Consider the following 18,115-nt stretch of genomic DNA (forward strand, 5'->3'; position numbering starts at 1 on the left):
TGCTCTTGTCTTGGCAAATAGAGTAATTTAATTTGCAAGAGAGATTGTCTTTATTTGAGTGCTTGTTATCAAGACAGTATTCAGTGAAGTACAAGGGAAGAAAGGGTCTTTCTCTGCAGAAGTAAATGGAGAAATACTGATGGCACTAAACACAGCATCAGAAAAGGAGAAAGATCTTCATGTGAAAGATAACAGGGAAAGCAATGTATGGATGTGAAATGACTTGTTGTAACAGAGAAAAGACAACACTGGTTTTAGCCCAGAGCAATATGCAATGACCAGGACAAACTCAGTCTTCTCGACCCAGTGCAAACAAAAATCTCTAAGAAGTGGAATACATAAGTATAAGAATGATTCTTACATTTTTGTGGTTCAAAAGAACAGCTAAAAGAATAAGTTACTTGCAGAGAACATGCTGCCTGTGAGAAGACGTTATAATATGAGCTCAAGAAAGTGTCTATCTCTCTTCCATCAAAAGGCTTGAGCAGAACTCTCTGAAAAGCTGGTATTGTTCAGCTGAAGAGCAGAGAGATTTTAGAAGTAAGAAGATATCTTTCAGAAAGCGGAGGTCATGTTTGAAGAGGGAAAATAGAAAAGAGCATACATTCAAGTTAAATAAGGCAAGTTAAACAAGGCAGGTAAAATCAATTTTAAGGAACAACTTGCTAAACTCACAAAAACAATGAGAAAACCCCTTCAAACACATGAAGAGTAGGAAGCCTGTCCATCAACAGGCTTGACAGGTGATTGAAATGTAATAAGAACACTCAAAGTACATAGTGCTATTACAACAAGGCTAAATAAATCTTTGCTTTGCTGTTCATTATAAAGGATCTCGGGGAGCTTTCTCTTCTGGAGCATTTTGGTGTCTGAAAGCATCTAAAGGAGCATTTTAAATTGAAGTGGGAGGGGAACAGGCTTAGAACAACTGGATAAAATGCATAATATTATTGATAAAAATAGGTGGTAGCCATGGTAGCCACCCAAGAGTCCCAAATCTGGAGATGTTGAATTAATGGTTTGGTTTGATATGAATTAAATAATTAAATTACTGTGGCAAGTGATGGTGGCAAACGTGATCGATATTTAAAGGGCTATATACACTGGTAAATCTAGCCTTCCTTTGGCAAATTTATGGAAATCAAAAAATGAAGACTTCAATCTGTAGGGTAAATACGATATATTGGGTAAATGTCAAAATGGATTTTGTAGAAGGGAGCTGCCATAAATCTGTGTGGTTTGAAGCCCAGCAGGCCTTGGGTAGAGGTGATGTGGTTGCTAGGGTATAGCTGGACTTCCAAGGTCCCTTATCAGTAGTCAGCAAACCCTCTAAGTTCTCAGGAAATAAAGGGAAAGTGCTCCTGTAGTTTTGAACTGGTTATGGTTCAAACTACTTAAAGGAAATAAAACAGAGGATAGGAAATGAATCACCCATTTTCCAGTTGCAGGAAAGTCATCAGGCTACAAGAAACTCAGTTTGTATCTCTATTGTTTGATTATCTACTGATGCTTCAGAAAAAAAAGGAGAGATGACAAACATTCCTATAAGAAATTTTAATAATAATTTTTGTAATTCAAGGTAGTTAATATTAAAACTGTCTGTGAATAGCCTCCATCTTCTCACCCAACAACTGCAAAGTAATGCATAAGGGGAAGAGAACCATGCTTGTGCACCCACGGAGATGTAACCATTCAGGAAAACCATCTTGGTGTCATTATGACTAGTTCTTGGAAAATATCAGCTCAAACCTGAGTAGCGATCAAGAAGATAAATAAGGTGTTAAAGACTTTAAAGAAAACTTAAAATAAAATTAGATTAGGTCTGTGTGTAAATCCACAATCTATGTGTTGCACAGTGTGATAACTTTGTCTGGAGTACAGCAGAAGTAGAAATAGCACACAGAAAAGCTTCAAGAATGATCATAGAATACAGAAGGGTTTCTGTACCAGGAGGAATTAAACATAGGCTTGGGAAAGGACCCTTGAGGTCCCTGTGTCCAGTTCTCTACTACTGCTGGCAACGTGATGCACAGCTTTTTCATGTATTTCTCAAATGCTGCCAGAGAATTGTCTGGTCTCCGATTTGAATGCATTAAGCTTGTTCAGCTCTGCTTACATGTCACTAGACAGCTGTCCTACTCTTCTTCATATGACCTAGTGTATCTTTCCGCCCCTTCAGTAGTGTTGTTCATGCCGAAAACTGAACTAGACTCTAAAACAAACTGTTTTGGTTTTTTTTTTGTTTTAATTTTTTGAATCACACCTGAATTATATATTGTATTGACCTGAAAAGCAGACCCAGTTTCACCTCCTTGTTCCTTTTGTGTTTGTGGAAATTCTTTTTCATATTTGTTTTGAAATCAGGGAAGGGAAATTTTTGAGAGTTTTGGCATCTGTGGGATATATGGGGGGAGGTGAGCATGTGAAATGTCTGTCTACCGTTTCCCATAGCCCTCATTAGAAGAAGGAAGGTGCATAGCAAATTTTTGCTCATGCTATTCAGGGAAATGGTCATATGATGATCATTGGGAGAGAGGAGTTCGTAGCTAAGTTGTGCTACAGAGCAACTATCCCGACAAAATTCCTTATACTACTGTATTTGAATGGTTCTTTCCTTTTGTAATATTACTTTTTATTACAGAATATTTTATTTTATTTTAGAAACAGTTCCATACCAGTAAACAACCTTTTTTTTCCATGGTGAAAATCAAGTCTGTGCAATGATGGCTCAATCGTAACAAGACCACTACCTTTCTTTAGCCAGATATGATTTTAATTGAGGATGTCTATTTTAAGTGGGTTGGAAATTTTTTATATCATCTATGAAGGAAAAAAAGTTTCTTCATTTTCACTGCTTGTTGTATGTTGTTTGCTTGCTTGCAAGCTTCTGGAAATGCATCACAAAGCAGTGGTAGATGCCTTCAGTGACTCACCTAGCTGTTTTATATCTATACTGCAAAAAACACATCCCAGAGACTGTTCTCTGGGAGTCATGGGAACTATTGGGAAGGCTCCGATCAGTCTCTGACTGTGAGACGGAATATGTCAGAGGAGAGGAGTTGAGATACTGCCCTGGTCCACACAGAAGATGTTAGCAATTCTGGTATTTCTTCTTGTTATCTTAGTTCCAGGCCCAGAAAAGGCATTCACTTTGACCAAATCAAATAAAACTTGGCATTTTCATTAGTTTCCAAAGTCAGATGCATATCCTGATGAATGACCTTATCTTTGTCTAGGGACATAACTTAAATCTAACTAGAAGCTGTCTTTTTTTTTGCATTAATAGGGAGTTTCTCCTTCTTGAGGCTATTGAGCTCTGCAAACAACACCCTATCTTTAGTTTGTGTGGAGCATTTGACAATTGATCTAGACAGAAGCGTGAACTAGAGGGGATGTCTTTTCAGATTTTGGCTGTATTTTGCAACTGTCTCACTGATGAAGCTCTCATTGCTGATGTGAATGCCTGTCTCATCAAGAATATATCACTAAGAGGTGGGACTCAAGTGTTTTAAATGGTCCAGGCTAGTGGGCGTTGCAGGAGAGCTACATAGTACTGCGTAGGATTTTTTTTATGTCAAATTTTCTGCATTCTTATTTTGCCCGTTTTGGAAAAATAACAGTGATGAGAGAAAACAAATGATGCCAAATTATAGGGAGTTAAATCAGTGCTGACCTCCAGCACCAAGGGTGAAAAGTGTCGAATGAGATCTGGAAGAGGAGGAAGGATACAGGGAAACGATATCTTGCTTGCCACTGTATAAGGAGGTGGCAGTGGTACCAGCTATGGGTTTGGATAGCAGGCCATGCTGGAAAAGCGATACAGTTGATCTCCTCCTGACATATTATAGCAACTGACAGTGATGTCAGGTGTTTGCTGATCCACACCTGAGTGTTCTGTGGGCAAAAATGCCTGAGCTCAAATATGTGCATCCTTCCTGAGAAATGTGCATAGGCAATTATTCTCAAACAGGCAGAGGGTGTAGCTCATTCAATGTAAGTCTATTTAGACAGGGCACTAGTTATAGAAGCATAAACCCGATCCTGATTTAAGCTGGTAAGACTGCACTGTGTATTGTCATGTGATATAAGTAATTTTTTGATATTTAATTAAAAAATGTGATAACGCCAGCATTAGTCTCCAAATGACAGAAGCAATATTAAGCTTTGTAATGCGCCCACACAATTGCAGATGCTGAAGAAGCACCTGTAGCAAGTCAGCGGAGACACAACTGTATGGTATTTCTTCTATAGCCAACAGGTGCTTGGCTGGACGGACTGTAAGATGTTTTTCTGTCCTTATGTTCAGGCTTCTCAAAATGTAGGATCTCCTCTTCTTTTTTCTTAGCACAAGGAAAAAAAAAAAAGGTACTTCAAGCAATTTAATCTCTGTAAAACTGTGTACTTTTCCCTAACACAAGCCTCCCAAATGCTTTCTGATGCTCTAGGTACAGGGTGTCAAACTCCACCAGCAGGTGTCTTCAGAGCGGTGGGAGTCCTCTGAGGAGGCTGTATTCCTTGGCAGAGATTTGTAAATTATCACCTTGTTAAAGTGAGTGGGAAATTCTGTCTGAAAATCACCAGCGTGGAATGACGCAGCGTTTCAGCTGTAACTTTCTTCTGTGGGAGGAGGTTTAGGGGCACTTGCTGTTCACTCCTAGTGCTGTTGTATAAACTAATGACTGTTGCTGAGATGAGCCTGAAATCTAAATCAGAAATTTGTGCCAGACTTTGTTTCTGAATGGGCCCAAAACAAATTCTGCAGCTCTTGCACACATCTACCTACAATGTTATCTTTACTAATGTCTAAAATGAATCGTATTTCCATTTACTCAGCCAACTCATCTGTCCCTGTGCAGAGAGATACCTCCTGTTTTGATAAAGTGTGTCCCTTTTCTACTGCATAGCTCCTATTGTTATGGTTAGTATATATCACCGAGATTAAAATGCACTTATTTTCTCAAAAGACTTATTTGCAACTTCAGAGTAATGCTACTTTTTCTTTCACTTCTTTCAAATACATATTTAAAGAATTGCAAGGAACAACACAACTGAAGAAAATCAGGCTCACAGGATTTAATAACACGTGTATAGGCTTGCTCTTTAATTGCAAACATACTCTTTTTAAACATAGAGCTAGATGTTACTTTATTGCATTGGTTTGAGATAAAAACACATTGGCTAACAGTTACTTAAAAAATTCCTTTAAGGAATTTTTAAACCTTAGTTAAAGTTCTGCAGCTCAACTCTTACTTGAGTTTAAAGATGAAGAAGATGCAGGAAGCTAGACTAGAGATGCAAGAGTCAATGAAAGTAGAGAAAGTTTCTATTGCCTATTGGGTCAAGGAGCCCAGACAGTTTTTAACCTAAGCTTAAACAAACACTTAAAAATTCAAGACAAACCACTTCGGTGGCGATAAGAGACTTTTAATTTGACATTTTAACCCTAAAGTTAGTAAGTTAGGACAGATGTATCTCTGGTGATTTCAAGAGGGCTTTTTTGCAGGATCTTGTTCCTTCCCCGATAATTATCCTGATATCTGGTTAGGCTCCTGGATACCCTTTTCCCACCCCTATCCCCGTGCCAGCTCTCATGCTGCATCCTGCAAGTGGCTCCCACACTCTGCAAGCTCCAAACCTGGCCAGGTGAGTCAAACCTGCCCCTGTTGCTGAGGCCTCAGCTTACAGCCTTGCTCCTGCTGCTTAAGATACAAATGATCGGTGCGGTGGTTTTCATATAATGACTTAATGGTTATAATACTCGTCTCAGAAGTGGTCAAACTTGGGTTTGGGTCCTCCTTCTCCCAACGGGTATTCAAATCCACCTGTCCCTTCCCAGGCTGTAGGCAACCTCTCAGCCCTTCCTATTGAAGTTGTGCCACGGAGCGGAGAAGGATTCGCAGAGCTGAAGAAGAGAAGCAAGTGGGAGCCTGACTGTGGCTTTTTTGGTTGGGACCTCCCCTGAAGGGAGGTGGGGAGCAGGTATCTGGCTGCATTCCCAAGGCTGCTTGCTACATGCTTTGCATTAAAACATCACTGGATAAAAATCAAAACCAACCCTGGAGGCAGAGTCCAAACCCATAACCTGTCTCTAGAGGGAGAGGTTGCAACCACCTTGCTTTGGTAGTGGGTGCTATTTTTGTGCCACCCACTCTTCCTCGAGCCACGTCTTTAAATGAAAGTTGAAGCGGCTGTTCCCGCAAACCGATGCCAGAGCCGCCCTGAGGAGCATTACCTGTGCTCACAGCTTCCCAGTCCCAAGTAGGTTTTCACGGGTGTAAGTGCTAAGAGGTTCAACTCAGTCAAAATGATGGGATCGCAGCATGGAACAAGAAAAACTTGAGGTACCCAACTACCTTCTTTTTGTGAAATAAATGGGTTCCTGTGAACTCTTAGGCACCTAATCAATTATTTTCTTGGAGACGTCATGGCTAATTTAGCTCTGTGTCTTAGGCTTGGAAATTGTTTCCCATTGCAATATTTTTAGATACCTCTGTAGCTTTGAGGACCTTGCCTTATGTGAATTGAGAACGTGTTTCGTTTCAGATGTGATTGAAGGACGTGCACGATTGACTTCAGCTGTGGAGTGTCTAATTCTCTTCTGAAAATTGCTTCAGTTTTAAAGTCATTTAGAAGCTTTTCAATTTTTTTCTCTAGCTATCTCTGGCTTTTCCTTGTGTAAAATAGAGATAACAATGCCTTCAGGACCCACTATATTTTAAAAAAGCTTTGCTATCCTCTGAAGGACAGCATGCTGAGCACTGAACATTAACTCACTAATGCAAGAGCTTAGCAAATAACAGGAAAGTAGGAAAAATTATGTCTGCTGGTGGCCTGGGTGAGGCTGGGATGCCTTTTAAAGAAATACCTTCTTGGTGGCAGCAGTAAGATGTATGGATGAGGGTGTTTGTTATATTCTTTTGGTTTATATTAGTAGCTTTCAGCACAAATGAATGACGTTGCTGAAGATTTAAGGTACATTTCAAATCATTTATGATGGGACTGTATAGCATGGGGAATATATTTGTTTGTGCTATTTGAAGGACTAGAATTTGCAAACTAAACTAAACCTACCTCACTAGATCTTTACTATATAACCATGCCTAAGCAGGGCTGACCTTCCTCCTCAATTGCTATGAAATGTTTCATCACCTCCCCCCCACACACAGTGTCTTGTTCTGCCAAACTCTCTCTCCCTTAGACACGAAGTTCTGCTCTGGGACAGTGATCTGCTGCGAGGATTCCTGTGTTGACTTCAAGGCTCATGGAGGATCTTCTGTTCCTAGGACAGCAGGTACTGAAGGTTTTCTTCCACACCATTAAACCCTCAAAGCTATAGAAGTGTGAGTTCTTGCGTTGAGCTGGTGCTCCTCTTTTGCTCCACCTCTGAAAAGCAGGGTAAGGGAAGGAGTGTGTTTCAGGGCTGCAATTTCTGAGAGTGGAGAAGCGGCTGCGTTGTCTTCTCTTGAGCTAGAGGAAGTCAAGTAGGTCACTGTTTCAGTCCCTTGTAGGGGACTGCTGTCCCCTACAGTAGTCCCTGCTGTCTGTGGTGATTGCTGCTTTGGGATTTTATGGGGTTAACTGATCTGTACTTTGTCCTTGAACCCATTTGCTTTTTCCTGATGCACTGGCTCTGCAGCTGCTGCGTGACCGGACCATTTCAGAGATGTTAGCCGGTAGACTGGGAGCAGTGTATTTTAAAATCTGTTGACTTCTAACATTTCTTCACAGTTTTGAGTCCAACAACCTTGTGTCTCATGGTGGACATGCCTTCTCACAGTCTTGTATTGGACTAGCAGTTCCTCTCACTGTCTCCACAAGCTTTTACATGAAGAATTTTCTGATGAGAATATTGCTTAAAGAAAGAAATAATAATTCCTCTTTTGGTGATTCTCATGTGAAACTACAGAACACAGAAAACCAACTTGTGGTATTCAAGCATGTTTTATATTTTTAGGAGTCTTGGATTTGTCCTAAGATGGTGCAGAGTCTGTAGTAACATGCAATGCATTTCCAAATTTTTGGAAGGAAGATACGATACTCTTCCACTTCCTGAGGGTTATTCTGCACGTGCAGAGCTTTCCCTGGACTCTGTTGTGAATTGATGGCCAGGTCTCCCTTCAGCTGTCCCTTCTTCTCCTCTTCCAAGATTTATGTTGAAATAGTTGGTATTAGAAATCAGACAGACAAAATAATGTGTGTGTGTGTCTGCGTGTATAAAAGATATAAAAAGAGCGTGTGTCTATGTGTGCATATATACGTGTGTGTGTATAAATAAAATAGGTGGTGGCACAGATGTTGGCTGTCTGACAATAATTAACACAGTCAAATGTGAATGAAAACTTTATTCACAAGATATACCGTTTTTACTGTGGTTTTATATACAGAACCAGGCATTTGGAAGTAAGAGAGTTGATTTTTGACCATTTCTGAGTGTACTGCAATTGTATCATGTTAATAATCTAAACCACAGCTGATCTTGCTTTCCTACATTGTAGCATATTGAAAGTAGTGGGAAGCATCTATATTGTCTTAAAATTGAGAATGATTACAGAAACTTTGACTGGTAACTCACACCACCTGTAATATTTAAAATTCTTAGGTGAGAACTTGGGTTTGATGCCTTCTTGAAGGAGTTCTTGTGAGTAAGATTAAAACGACATAGGGAGGCAGAGTAGAATAAAGCGCAATAATGTTTCTAAAACATTTACAGTTGCGAAATCTATAAAGTACTCCCAAAATATTCCCAATAATTGTGATGACAAGAGTTCAGGATTCTCTTCTGCCTCTACAGCAAAATAAACCTGAAAATGTGTATTTCTTTTGAAGCAAATAGTAGTAAGGATATATCTCATCCTGCTTTTGGGACCATGAATTTTGTTACTGCATCAAGTGTCCAATTCTGACAATCCAGAGGGTGTTTTCTGTTGCTTCAAAACCTTTTAGGACCTTTCTTTCAGCTTTCATCTCTACTTCGACGACTCTTAACCCTGCAAGGCACTGCAGAAAAAGAACATTAATTTTTTTGTCTGAGGATCTGCCATGACCCAGCATTACATACGGCTTTTAGCCAGAGGCCAGTGGAAGTCTGGATGTCGGTTATCATTATCTGATAGCCATGTACAATACCCAGAGCAGGTGCTGTGAAGATCAGAGGTCAGAGACAGAGCTGCAGATTGGTCTATGAAAGAATTTGGTTATTGTGGAAGCAGTTTGAAGCAGGGATGAACACGAGTTAAGGTAGCTGGGTTTTGGCTGAATATTGTAGTATTCTCCAGATTTCAGGAGACAGAGAAGATCAGGGAGTTCATCAGGAATGTTTCATGTAATGTCAAGCAGCTCCTGTCAGACTTGCTCCTTTGTTTTCAAAAAGACAGCATGACGTTTTGGGAAACATTTACTATTGTGGTTTTGCTAGACTGGTTTTTAAAATCAGAAGAAGTCAGAAGAAATGGAAGAGGGTATATTTTGTCCCATTTATTGAGGATGTTCCAAGTTCTTATTTACCAGATGTGTGTTGGGTTGTCCAGCCACTCCAGCTCATGTGTTCAGTGATTCTGCCAGATCAGCACTTCACTAAAGTTCTCCTTAATGTATTTACAAAAGTGATAAAACGCTCTGTAAGAGGCCTCAAGGAATGATTAGTTTAATCTTCAATTAGTTCCCACTGAGACTTGATGGGAAATCATTTGAGAAGGTATGCATGAGCTTTAATACAATCTGCCTGGCCAATTGTCGTGAAGAATATTCTGCAGAAAGGAAAGATGTTGTAAATGGAGAAAACCAAGATGTTAGTATCGAATATTTTAGACTGTTGCCTGTGGTGTATTTTCAGTCTGCTTAAGTGACTTCAGTTGGGATATTGCTATGGGGCATTAAAGACTGCATGGGGGAAGAGTCAGCGCAAACACTGTGTTCAAGTGTGTAAGCCATCACTGTTCAGATAAAGTTGCAGAATACACAGAAAAGAGTATTTTCATTATATAGCCAGTGAGATGCTGACCAGAAGTAGTCATACTGTCCTGTCCTTTGTTGGGAAGGTTTTTGAATCGAGTCATTGAGCTCTTTTTAAATCCACAGCGAAACAGGGGCTAAAGCCAGTCCAAGTAGTTTTTTACCATACCTTTTTACAGTCAGGTGATAGAGGCCAGGGGAGAAGAGGACTGACTTCCAAATCCTTTGGAGGTGGCCGGTGGGAGTAAAGCGCTTCCCTTGGGAAACACACTACTGCTTTCTGTTTGCACAGCAAATGAGAAACACTGGCCAATTTTATTAAAGAGAATGAGATACTGTGTTGGGAACTGGCTTGATATTTTTGTAAATTGTTTAGTCCCTTTTCTCTGCCGCAGATGGTGGTTCCTTGTTTAGAAGGTCTCTGGGCCTACAGTCATTAAAGCTGTTTTACATAACCAAAAAATCCCAGCCTTCTGAGCAATTAAGATTTGCTTAGAGCATGGAGATCCAAAAGTCCTCCTTCTGGCAATGCAGAAATAAACTGAATGTTTAGGTATGAAACAAAGGAAGAATTCCCTTGTGCCATTCACATCTGCCATGAATGCCTTTGGACAGCTTGTCTCTACTTGCATCTTTACGCTGGAGGTTTCCTGCATCTGTGTGATTTTAAGTTCCATACATTTTCTGTCCAAATCCCCCCTCAAACATCTGGGTTAGATTTCTTACTTACGCCGGGAATGCCCAACCCCCTTTGGAGTTTGAATGGAAATAGGTAGGCTCTACTCTACTGAACATCCGGTCTGTAGCTTTTCAGTTTTGTTGATGTTCAGAATAGTCTTTGCTTATTTACTGGGGGCAGCTTTGCTGTCCAAAGAGAGTCTTTTGAGGGCTCACTAACCTGCTACAGGTGAACTGAGTCCAGGTAATCCATATCTAAATTCATCTTGTGGATTATACTTCTGTGATTTACTCAGGGAAGAAATAGATAGTGGCAGGTACTTTATCATTCCTTTTGGTAATATTAGCTTTCCTTGCCTCCAAATCTGGATCAGAGGAAGTTCAGAATGGACATTAGGAAAAGGTTTTTCATGGAGAGTGTGGTCACCCACTGGAACAGGGTACCCAGGTAAGTAAGTGATCACGGCACCAATCGTGTCAGTGTTTAAGGAGCTTTTGGAACAATGCTTTTATTCACATGGTTTAGTTCTAGGTAGTCCTGCAAAGAGCAGAGATTTGCACTTGATGATCCCTTCCAGCTTAAGATATTCTATCATTCTATGAATGCCCACCTTGTGGTGAGTATTTATAGGCAAGAAAATCATGCTGCTTTTCTCTGCACACACATACAATTGTTCAGGGCACATCCTCTGGTTTACAACACTGAGTGCCACATTGAATGAAACACATTGATTTTAAAATCACTGGAGGCATTGGACAGCTGGTGTTGGACATGGAAATGTCTGCATCCAGAAGTGGTCTGTGGATGTGTGTTAGTTCAGGAGAACATACGGGAAGAGGCAGATGGACTCCTCAGGCTGGCCAGAATGCTCCTGTGCGCGACAGCTAGAAAATGTTTCTTTGATCTGTAGGCTGAAAGATTTTCTGACAGCATTTCACTGAGGAAAAGAGAGGAAGCAAATATTCTTGGTTTAGTAATAGCAGAATAGCTAATGCCAAGGTTGGAGGACTACAGTCAGGCTAGAATATCAAGTTAAATCTGTTGGCTTGAGAATGGTTGTAGTGGAACTGTGTCTGACAAACAGCAGAGAGCCATAGAGAGAGGGGGAAAAAAAAAGCTGGAAAAAGCGAGGAGTCAATGAAGAACATGAAAGCAACTGCAGTACAGACTTACAATGAAGGCACTGAGAGGACATGCGGCATTCCTGAGCGGAAGGCCACCTGGAGGAGCACGCTTGGATCTAGGAGGGGGAGATGACCTGTCCTGCTTGTCCCTGGAATATCCAGGCAGCAAGACTGTACATGCTGTAAACCAAGAGGAATCACAAGACCCCAAATACTGTCAAACAACTTTGTGTGAAAAGGTGTAACATTATATGCACATTGCAATACACCTTCCTGTGTTGAGAGGGACCCACGCCAGTCCTCTTGCCTTTCACGAGACATAAGAGCTAATACTTAAGTTCCCAATACTGTCTGTGTCTTGGAGATGCAACTCAGTGTCCTGGTAGTTTGCTGCACAAAAGCAGAAGTTGTCCTTTTGGGGGTAGCATTTGGAAACACTGACCCTACAGGAGTTCACGAGCCATATGGCTGCACGGCCTCTGTGGGACCATATGGAAACCCATCATTCTCCTGGAAACCCCATGTGTTTCCACTGGCAATATTTTTTTCATTCAGCTTTCTGACAGGTTACTAAACAACCCTGAAAGCCTTGGAGTATGGCATTGGGAATAAAGTCAAAACCAACTGCAACTGGCTGTATGATGCTTCCTTCCAGTTTGATCTCTTGAAAGCTGTACACGTTTCCCATGGGAGGACAGGCAGATGTTGTAGGATGACTGACATTCCTGGCAGCTTGTCCCAGAAACAGCAGCTACCCCTTGTATGGTCTCAACCTCCATGAGCCACTGCTTAAGCAGATAAGCTCTTTGGCTATCACAGCAGTGCTGGTGAATTTGGTTTTACTTATCTTTTTGGCAGCTCTCAGATATGGCAGTCTTTTAAGAGTATTGTCCCAACTTTATAGGTTGAAACACCTTCTTGGATTTTCATTTCTGAAGTTTCCTTGTAATAATACCCAAAACAACATTTACATTTTAGTATTTAAATCTTTTATGAACTGATACAAAACTCTCTTGTGCTCTAAATATTTTATCTGACTTTTTTTTTTTTTTAATCTTGTAAATTTTCCTCTGCGGAGCTGGAGGGCTGAGCAAACCCTTGTGAGGGGAAAAGCTCGCAGCTGGGGATAGTCAGGGGTCTCCGAGCAGAAGCGCAGAAGGAGAGTCAGAGAAGCTCTTGCCTTTCTCAACTTGGCAGACATCTTTGATTTTTAATGCTTATTATTTTCAAAAGCTGCGGCTGATTAAACTGCAGAACAGCAGGATTTAATTCCACTGCTGTCCACCACCGAGACGAGCCCGTGTGTGGAGTTCCCAGTCCTGTTGGAGTAATTGCTGGGCTTGCCTGGAGTGTGGCTGCAGGCGGAGGGCAGGAAAGGGGCTGGGAGCCTCCCCGCATCCATCGTGGGCCTTGGCAGCGAGTCAGGGAGAGACAGCGTAGGGATGCAGACAGCTGCTAGGTGGATGCAGCAGACTGCCAAGCTAGTAGCAAGCTCCGAGTGGCGAGGCTGGGCTTCTGGCAGGGAACTGCCCATGACTTGCACTGCAATTTCTCTGAGGTTGCTGGAAAAGGGCCCAAACTGCTCTCCTTTCTGGGAGAACAGCTAGCTAGAATCCATTTATTCAGCACAGCTCTAATGCTTACTACCACAACAGTGCAGAAACTTGCTTAGCTGGAGTCCTGTGCCGGTGCCAAGATCCCTGCGCTTGGCTCACTCTCATCTATTTGAATCCAGGGGATGGCTTCTTGATAATGGATCAATGAATCAATAATCTTCTTCAAGCATTTATTTAAATATTGCTGCTTATTATGGCGCTGTTAGTAAGGGATGATACCAGTAGCGTTAATTCTTTCTGGGGCAGAAATGATGCTGTGTATAGCCACAGCACCACCTCAGTCAAACCAGCTGCTCTCATCCATTTTTTTTGTGACATGGCATTTTTCTTCTGCCTTGCTGAGTTGTGGGAATGCCGCTCAGACACAGGGCAGACTTCTGTGCAACAGGGATTATTTTCATTCTTTTGTGATACATCTCAAATCCAGACTGGATTAGATCATGGTCTACGTCTAAAGTGAACTGTTTAGAACAGGTTCTCAGAGGGATTTAGTTCTGAAATAGAATTTTAGGAGCAGTTTTTAATGAACCAGACACTTTCAGCATGTAGCTTGCTAAAATGTACTAAAACACAAATATGAGCAGGAGGAATTATTGACTAACCTCTATAAGTAAACAGAGCCAAAAGAATTTCTCTCAGGTGAGATTTGGGAAAACATTTGTTGGGAACTGAGCAAGTTTCATTGCGATCTGATTTGTTGCCTGATAACCAGAAAAGGACTATGTTTGATACTACGTACTGCAGTATGCTAAGGACCCACAAGTGATTTCTGAAGAGTAAGCAGTTCTCAGAAATGCTCTGTTTGCTATAAACCGAACAAAGAGTATGACACATGTAGAACTGATGTCTTTAATCCCTATACTATATAAATACATTTTTAAGAATATTTCCTGTCTCTCCCTGTATGCCTGAAAACTTAGGAATGTGTGTGACTGAAAGTCCACCTAGACTGGCATCCTGCCTCCATATATTGTAATTACTAGACATTCTGGGAGTGCTTATTTGTAATTTCTGGACATAAGGGATTTTCCCGCCCCCCAGGGTTGGTAGCTTGAGTACTTGTGTCTCTGCTAAACTTAAAAAAAAATACAAAGTAATTTAAGAAAAAAAATCTTAGTACTGCTACTTTTAATTTAATTACTACCAATATAGCAGCCTATACCTGGTTTCTCCAAGAAGTGAATTCCTTGGGTTCCTTGCAGTCCATGAGCTTATTCTGAAGCTCCACATAATTCCAGTTCTCCCCCTGTCTGTGCTAAGCCTTCCTTGTCTGACCACAAAAAATGCTAAAGCCCCGTTTCCCGCTTGTCTGCATTCACCTCTCTTGGCATCCTTCTCTCTCCAACTGGATGTCTGTGCAAAGCTGGCTTCCATGGTTACTACTAAAATAGGCGAAGAAGTATTTTTGGTCAGAATCTGCCGGTTCAGCAAGATCAACACGCTTTTGGGAAATGTTCTGATTACAGAGAAATTCATGCACGACGTGGTCTAGAAAAATGCAATAAAAAACCTCACCAGTTTCTCCAAGCTCACCTGCACTTTCTAAGACCACTATCCTCCTGAGCTGCCTGGTACCCCATTCTGCCGTTGGGGAAACCTGCCGCACAGGCAGCCCCATGGCTGGGCATTTATGTCGAAATGTTCATTTTTCCTCTTCATTTTGTTCTAAGGGTTGACAAATCAAAATCTTCTCTGCTCTGCATTAGCCAGCATGCCTTCCCTTCAGCCAGCTTCATCCAGAGCACCCATTTCTGTTGCCAGACTTCTTTGCACATATTATTTATTTTAGATGTACATAAAAGCTATTCAGCCATGCGATGGCCTTTGCTCAGTAGCACATTGCTATCTCTTGTCCCTCGTGGTCTATCCTGTTTGTTTCATTTGTGTCATGTCCCATTTAGGTTGCAGACCTGATGTACCACAAGACACCTGCTATATTCCCTCAGCCTGAACACCTTTTTTCTTTTTGGCTTTATAACAGGACCTCTTGCAGTGTAAATAGCTTTTGGCTTCCTTTATGAATGGTGTTGTACTATTCCTCTGATAAACTTCCCTCGCAGGTGTTAGGACAGCATGAGCTGTGGTTCATGCACAGTTTTACAGCACTGAGCTTATGGCTCTGTGTACACAAACTTATGGTTTTCTAAAGCTTCTGAGCCTTTACAAACCCATGTGACTCCATCGCTCAGGGAGAGTGGCAGATTGAAGCGTGCACAGACCTTATGAGGGCTCCACTGTCTGCAAGGCACTTCCCTACCAGGTGAGCTCCTGGTTCGCTATGGTGGACCGGTTGTTTCAATGGAGAAAAGGAGGCAGCTTTTCCTCAGTGATCACTTGTCTCCGTCCAAGCTTTTCAGAATGAGTGGAAGAGTACTTCTCTCATTGCACTTTTCCCTCTTTGCAAATTGCAGTGTGCAATGATGAATGACATTGAACACATCATTTTTTAGTAAGACTTTGGAAAGTGAGCTTTTTTTAGCCCAGTGGACAGCAAAAGACAGGCTCTCACACATGCAGACAGCTTTTTGTGAACTTAAAACACAGCATCCCACTGCAATGCAAAACCAAAATACTTTTTTTTTTTTTAAGCAGACGCATGCATAATTTTACATCCTTTTAAACAGCATTATCAAGGTGTGCCTGCATTGAAACAATCAGAGGATGAACACGTGCTCTGCAGCCACTGTCCTGTTTCAAGATCTATTATTGCCCATGCATGTGTTATCTTGGTCTGCCAGACTGGAGGACTGCAAGGAGCAGTAACAAACCTATTGACCTTGCTCTCAACAGTGGTTGAAAAGTGGCGTTTGCTGCCAGTGGTGCTAAAACTGGGACAAGACCAACTGCTCTTAAGACTTACCCGAACCAAAACTAACGTACTTCCATTTCTGAAATCCAAATAGGCAGTGGCCTGTGTGAGAGCAACTCTCTGTAGGCAGCTGCACATTTTGGTTTCACAAACAGAATTACAGAAATTTCAGAAAATGGATTTAGGAGAAGTTGCAGAAATATCTTTTGCCCTAATGAAATAAATGCTCATTTGCCAAGGAGGGTGCTGGCTTCTCTTACCACAATCCCCATCAGCAGGATCAGACAAGCTCTTCTGTAATCAGAGTTTAATAGCTTACAATTTGTGGGTTGAGCTCTGGTAGTTGACTGACTTAGAGCCATTATCTCCCCGCAAAAACAAGGGAAAACCCCTTTCCCTAAAACTTGGCTAAAGGAAGTTTTATTTGGCATGTGTTAGCCCACACTTGCAAAGCTGAAGGCTGTATACGCAGCTGGTTAGCACAGATTACTTGAAGTGTAGTCATCAACTATGTTAGGACTAATGGAGTTGTCTAAACTCTGTGATAGAAACATCTATAGGCAAACTTCACTAAATCCACATCTGCATATTAGAAACCATTCTGACCTATTTGGGGTTTGTTATCTTTAGTGATCACGATGAAAGCTGGAACAGCTGTGAGAGCTATTATTGAAGCCAACACATAATGATTGAAAAAAAAGGTAGGAAGTTTAGACAGATAATATAAAGAACAGATTTGTGAGAGGATGGTTAAATTAATGTTCCTCTGAGCTATTAGGAGCAGGTGTGCATTGAAAGGAAGGGCAGGAGTGAGATCCTCGAGCCCACTGACGTCAGCGTTCATAAGAATATCTTCTAAACTGTGGTTGTGGTGCCAGTCAGTGTAGGGACTGGAGTGAGCAGGAGAGCGGAGGAGAACAGCTTTCTCTTAAAGAGGGAAGTTGTCTACAAAGGGATCCTCAGAAGTGCCGTTATGTATTTTAGCGGTTTCCAAGAAAAAGTAGCATCCTTATTGAGGAGAAGAGTAAAAGCTTCAGTTGTTTGTGAGGCATTTAGTGCCAGGCTGGTCCTCAGTCTGGTGGAGGCTGCTGCTGGAGGACTCTGCCATCAGCAGAGGCATCAGAGCAGAGTGTGTGCGGGATGTCAGTGCCAGGTGCATCAGTGCTTTGGGTCTGGCAGAGGTGTAGCTCATCTTGCCAGCTGTTATTCTGGGTCTAGTGACCAACCAGTCTTGAGATGGCAAATCTTCTCTGGTCTCTAGCTTGAGGAGTACCTCCTTCAATTGCCCCAGCGCTGGGGAGGGACAGCTCTCCTGCCACCACAGGGCTGTTCTTCACCCAAAGGCTTGTTGGTCCTCTCTTAGCTGTTCTTCCTGGCTCAAGGGCCAGGACAAGGGGTTAGCGACTCACAGGGACTGTGTGGAGCTGCAGAAAACCAGCAGAGAGGCACAGCCTGGAGAGGTGTTTTTTTTCCTATCCCGGCTATTCGGAGGACTGTAGGGATTATTTGGAGGTAAAAAAGGTTTTCTTGCTTTCAGCTCTGCGTAGGAAAACAGTCACTTTATCAAACACTTGGCATATGTGCTTCAGCATGGCAGAGGAGGCACAAGGAGTCTCCATAATTAATATCAACGACTTTCTCCAAGGAGGATATAAAACCTGAGCCCTGGAAACTTAGATTCCCTTCTGGTGCTGCAGGGAGGGGAATATAGGAGGTATTATTAGAAAGCATTTCTTTTATTTAACAGATGTTAAATAGCACTATACCACTACATCAATCTGTCAATTAGGCTAATAGGAAACAGGGTATAGAAAAGTTGAGAGATGTGAATTGTACAGGGAAACAACCACGTCGCTTCTGCAGGATCTGGGTTTTGGGGCCAGGGGCCAGGCACAGCCCCAGCAGTCCGTGTGGAGCACAAGGAGGAGCCATGCAT

At 41.8% G+C, this 18,115-nt stretch overlaps 1 protein-coding gene across 3 annotated transcripts in view; it reads left to right on the forward strand.

Moving 5' to 3' along the window:
* MSANTD1 (Myb/SANT DNA binding domain containing 1) overlaps positions 1–18,115 on the forward strand; it is a 55,937-nt gene that overhangs the window by 13,425 nt on the left and 24,397 nt on the right. For 2 of the 3 annotated variants that reach the window (XM_054064546.1, XM_054064544.1), the window contains one exon: positions 7,199–7,291. Coding sequence is in view for 2 of the 3 variants with exons in the window: in XM_054064544.1 (XP_053920519.1) it covers positions 7,199–7,291 (93 nt within the window). In the remaining variant the exon portion in view is untranslated. Of the gene's footprint in view, positions 1–2,815; positions 7,292–18,115 lie in introns of those variants that run through there. The other variant, XM_054064543.1, reaches the window with a different exon arrangement.

The sequence above is a fragment of the Cuculus canorus genome, chromosome 4 (genome assembly GCF_017976375.1).
Source record: "Cuculus canorus isolate bCucCan1 chromosome 4, bCucCan1.pri, whole genome shotgun sequence".
Taxonomy (NCBI): Eukaryota; Metazoa; Chordata; class Aves; order Cuculiformes; family Cuculidae; genus Cuculus; species Cuculus canorus.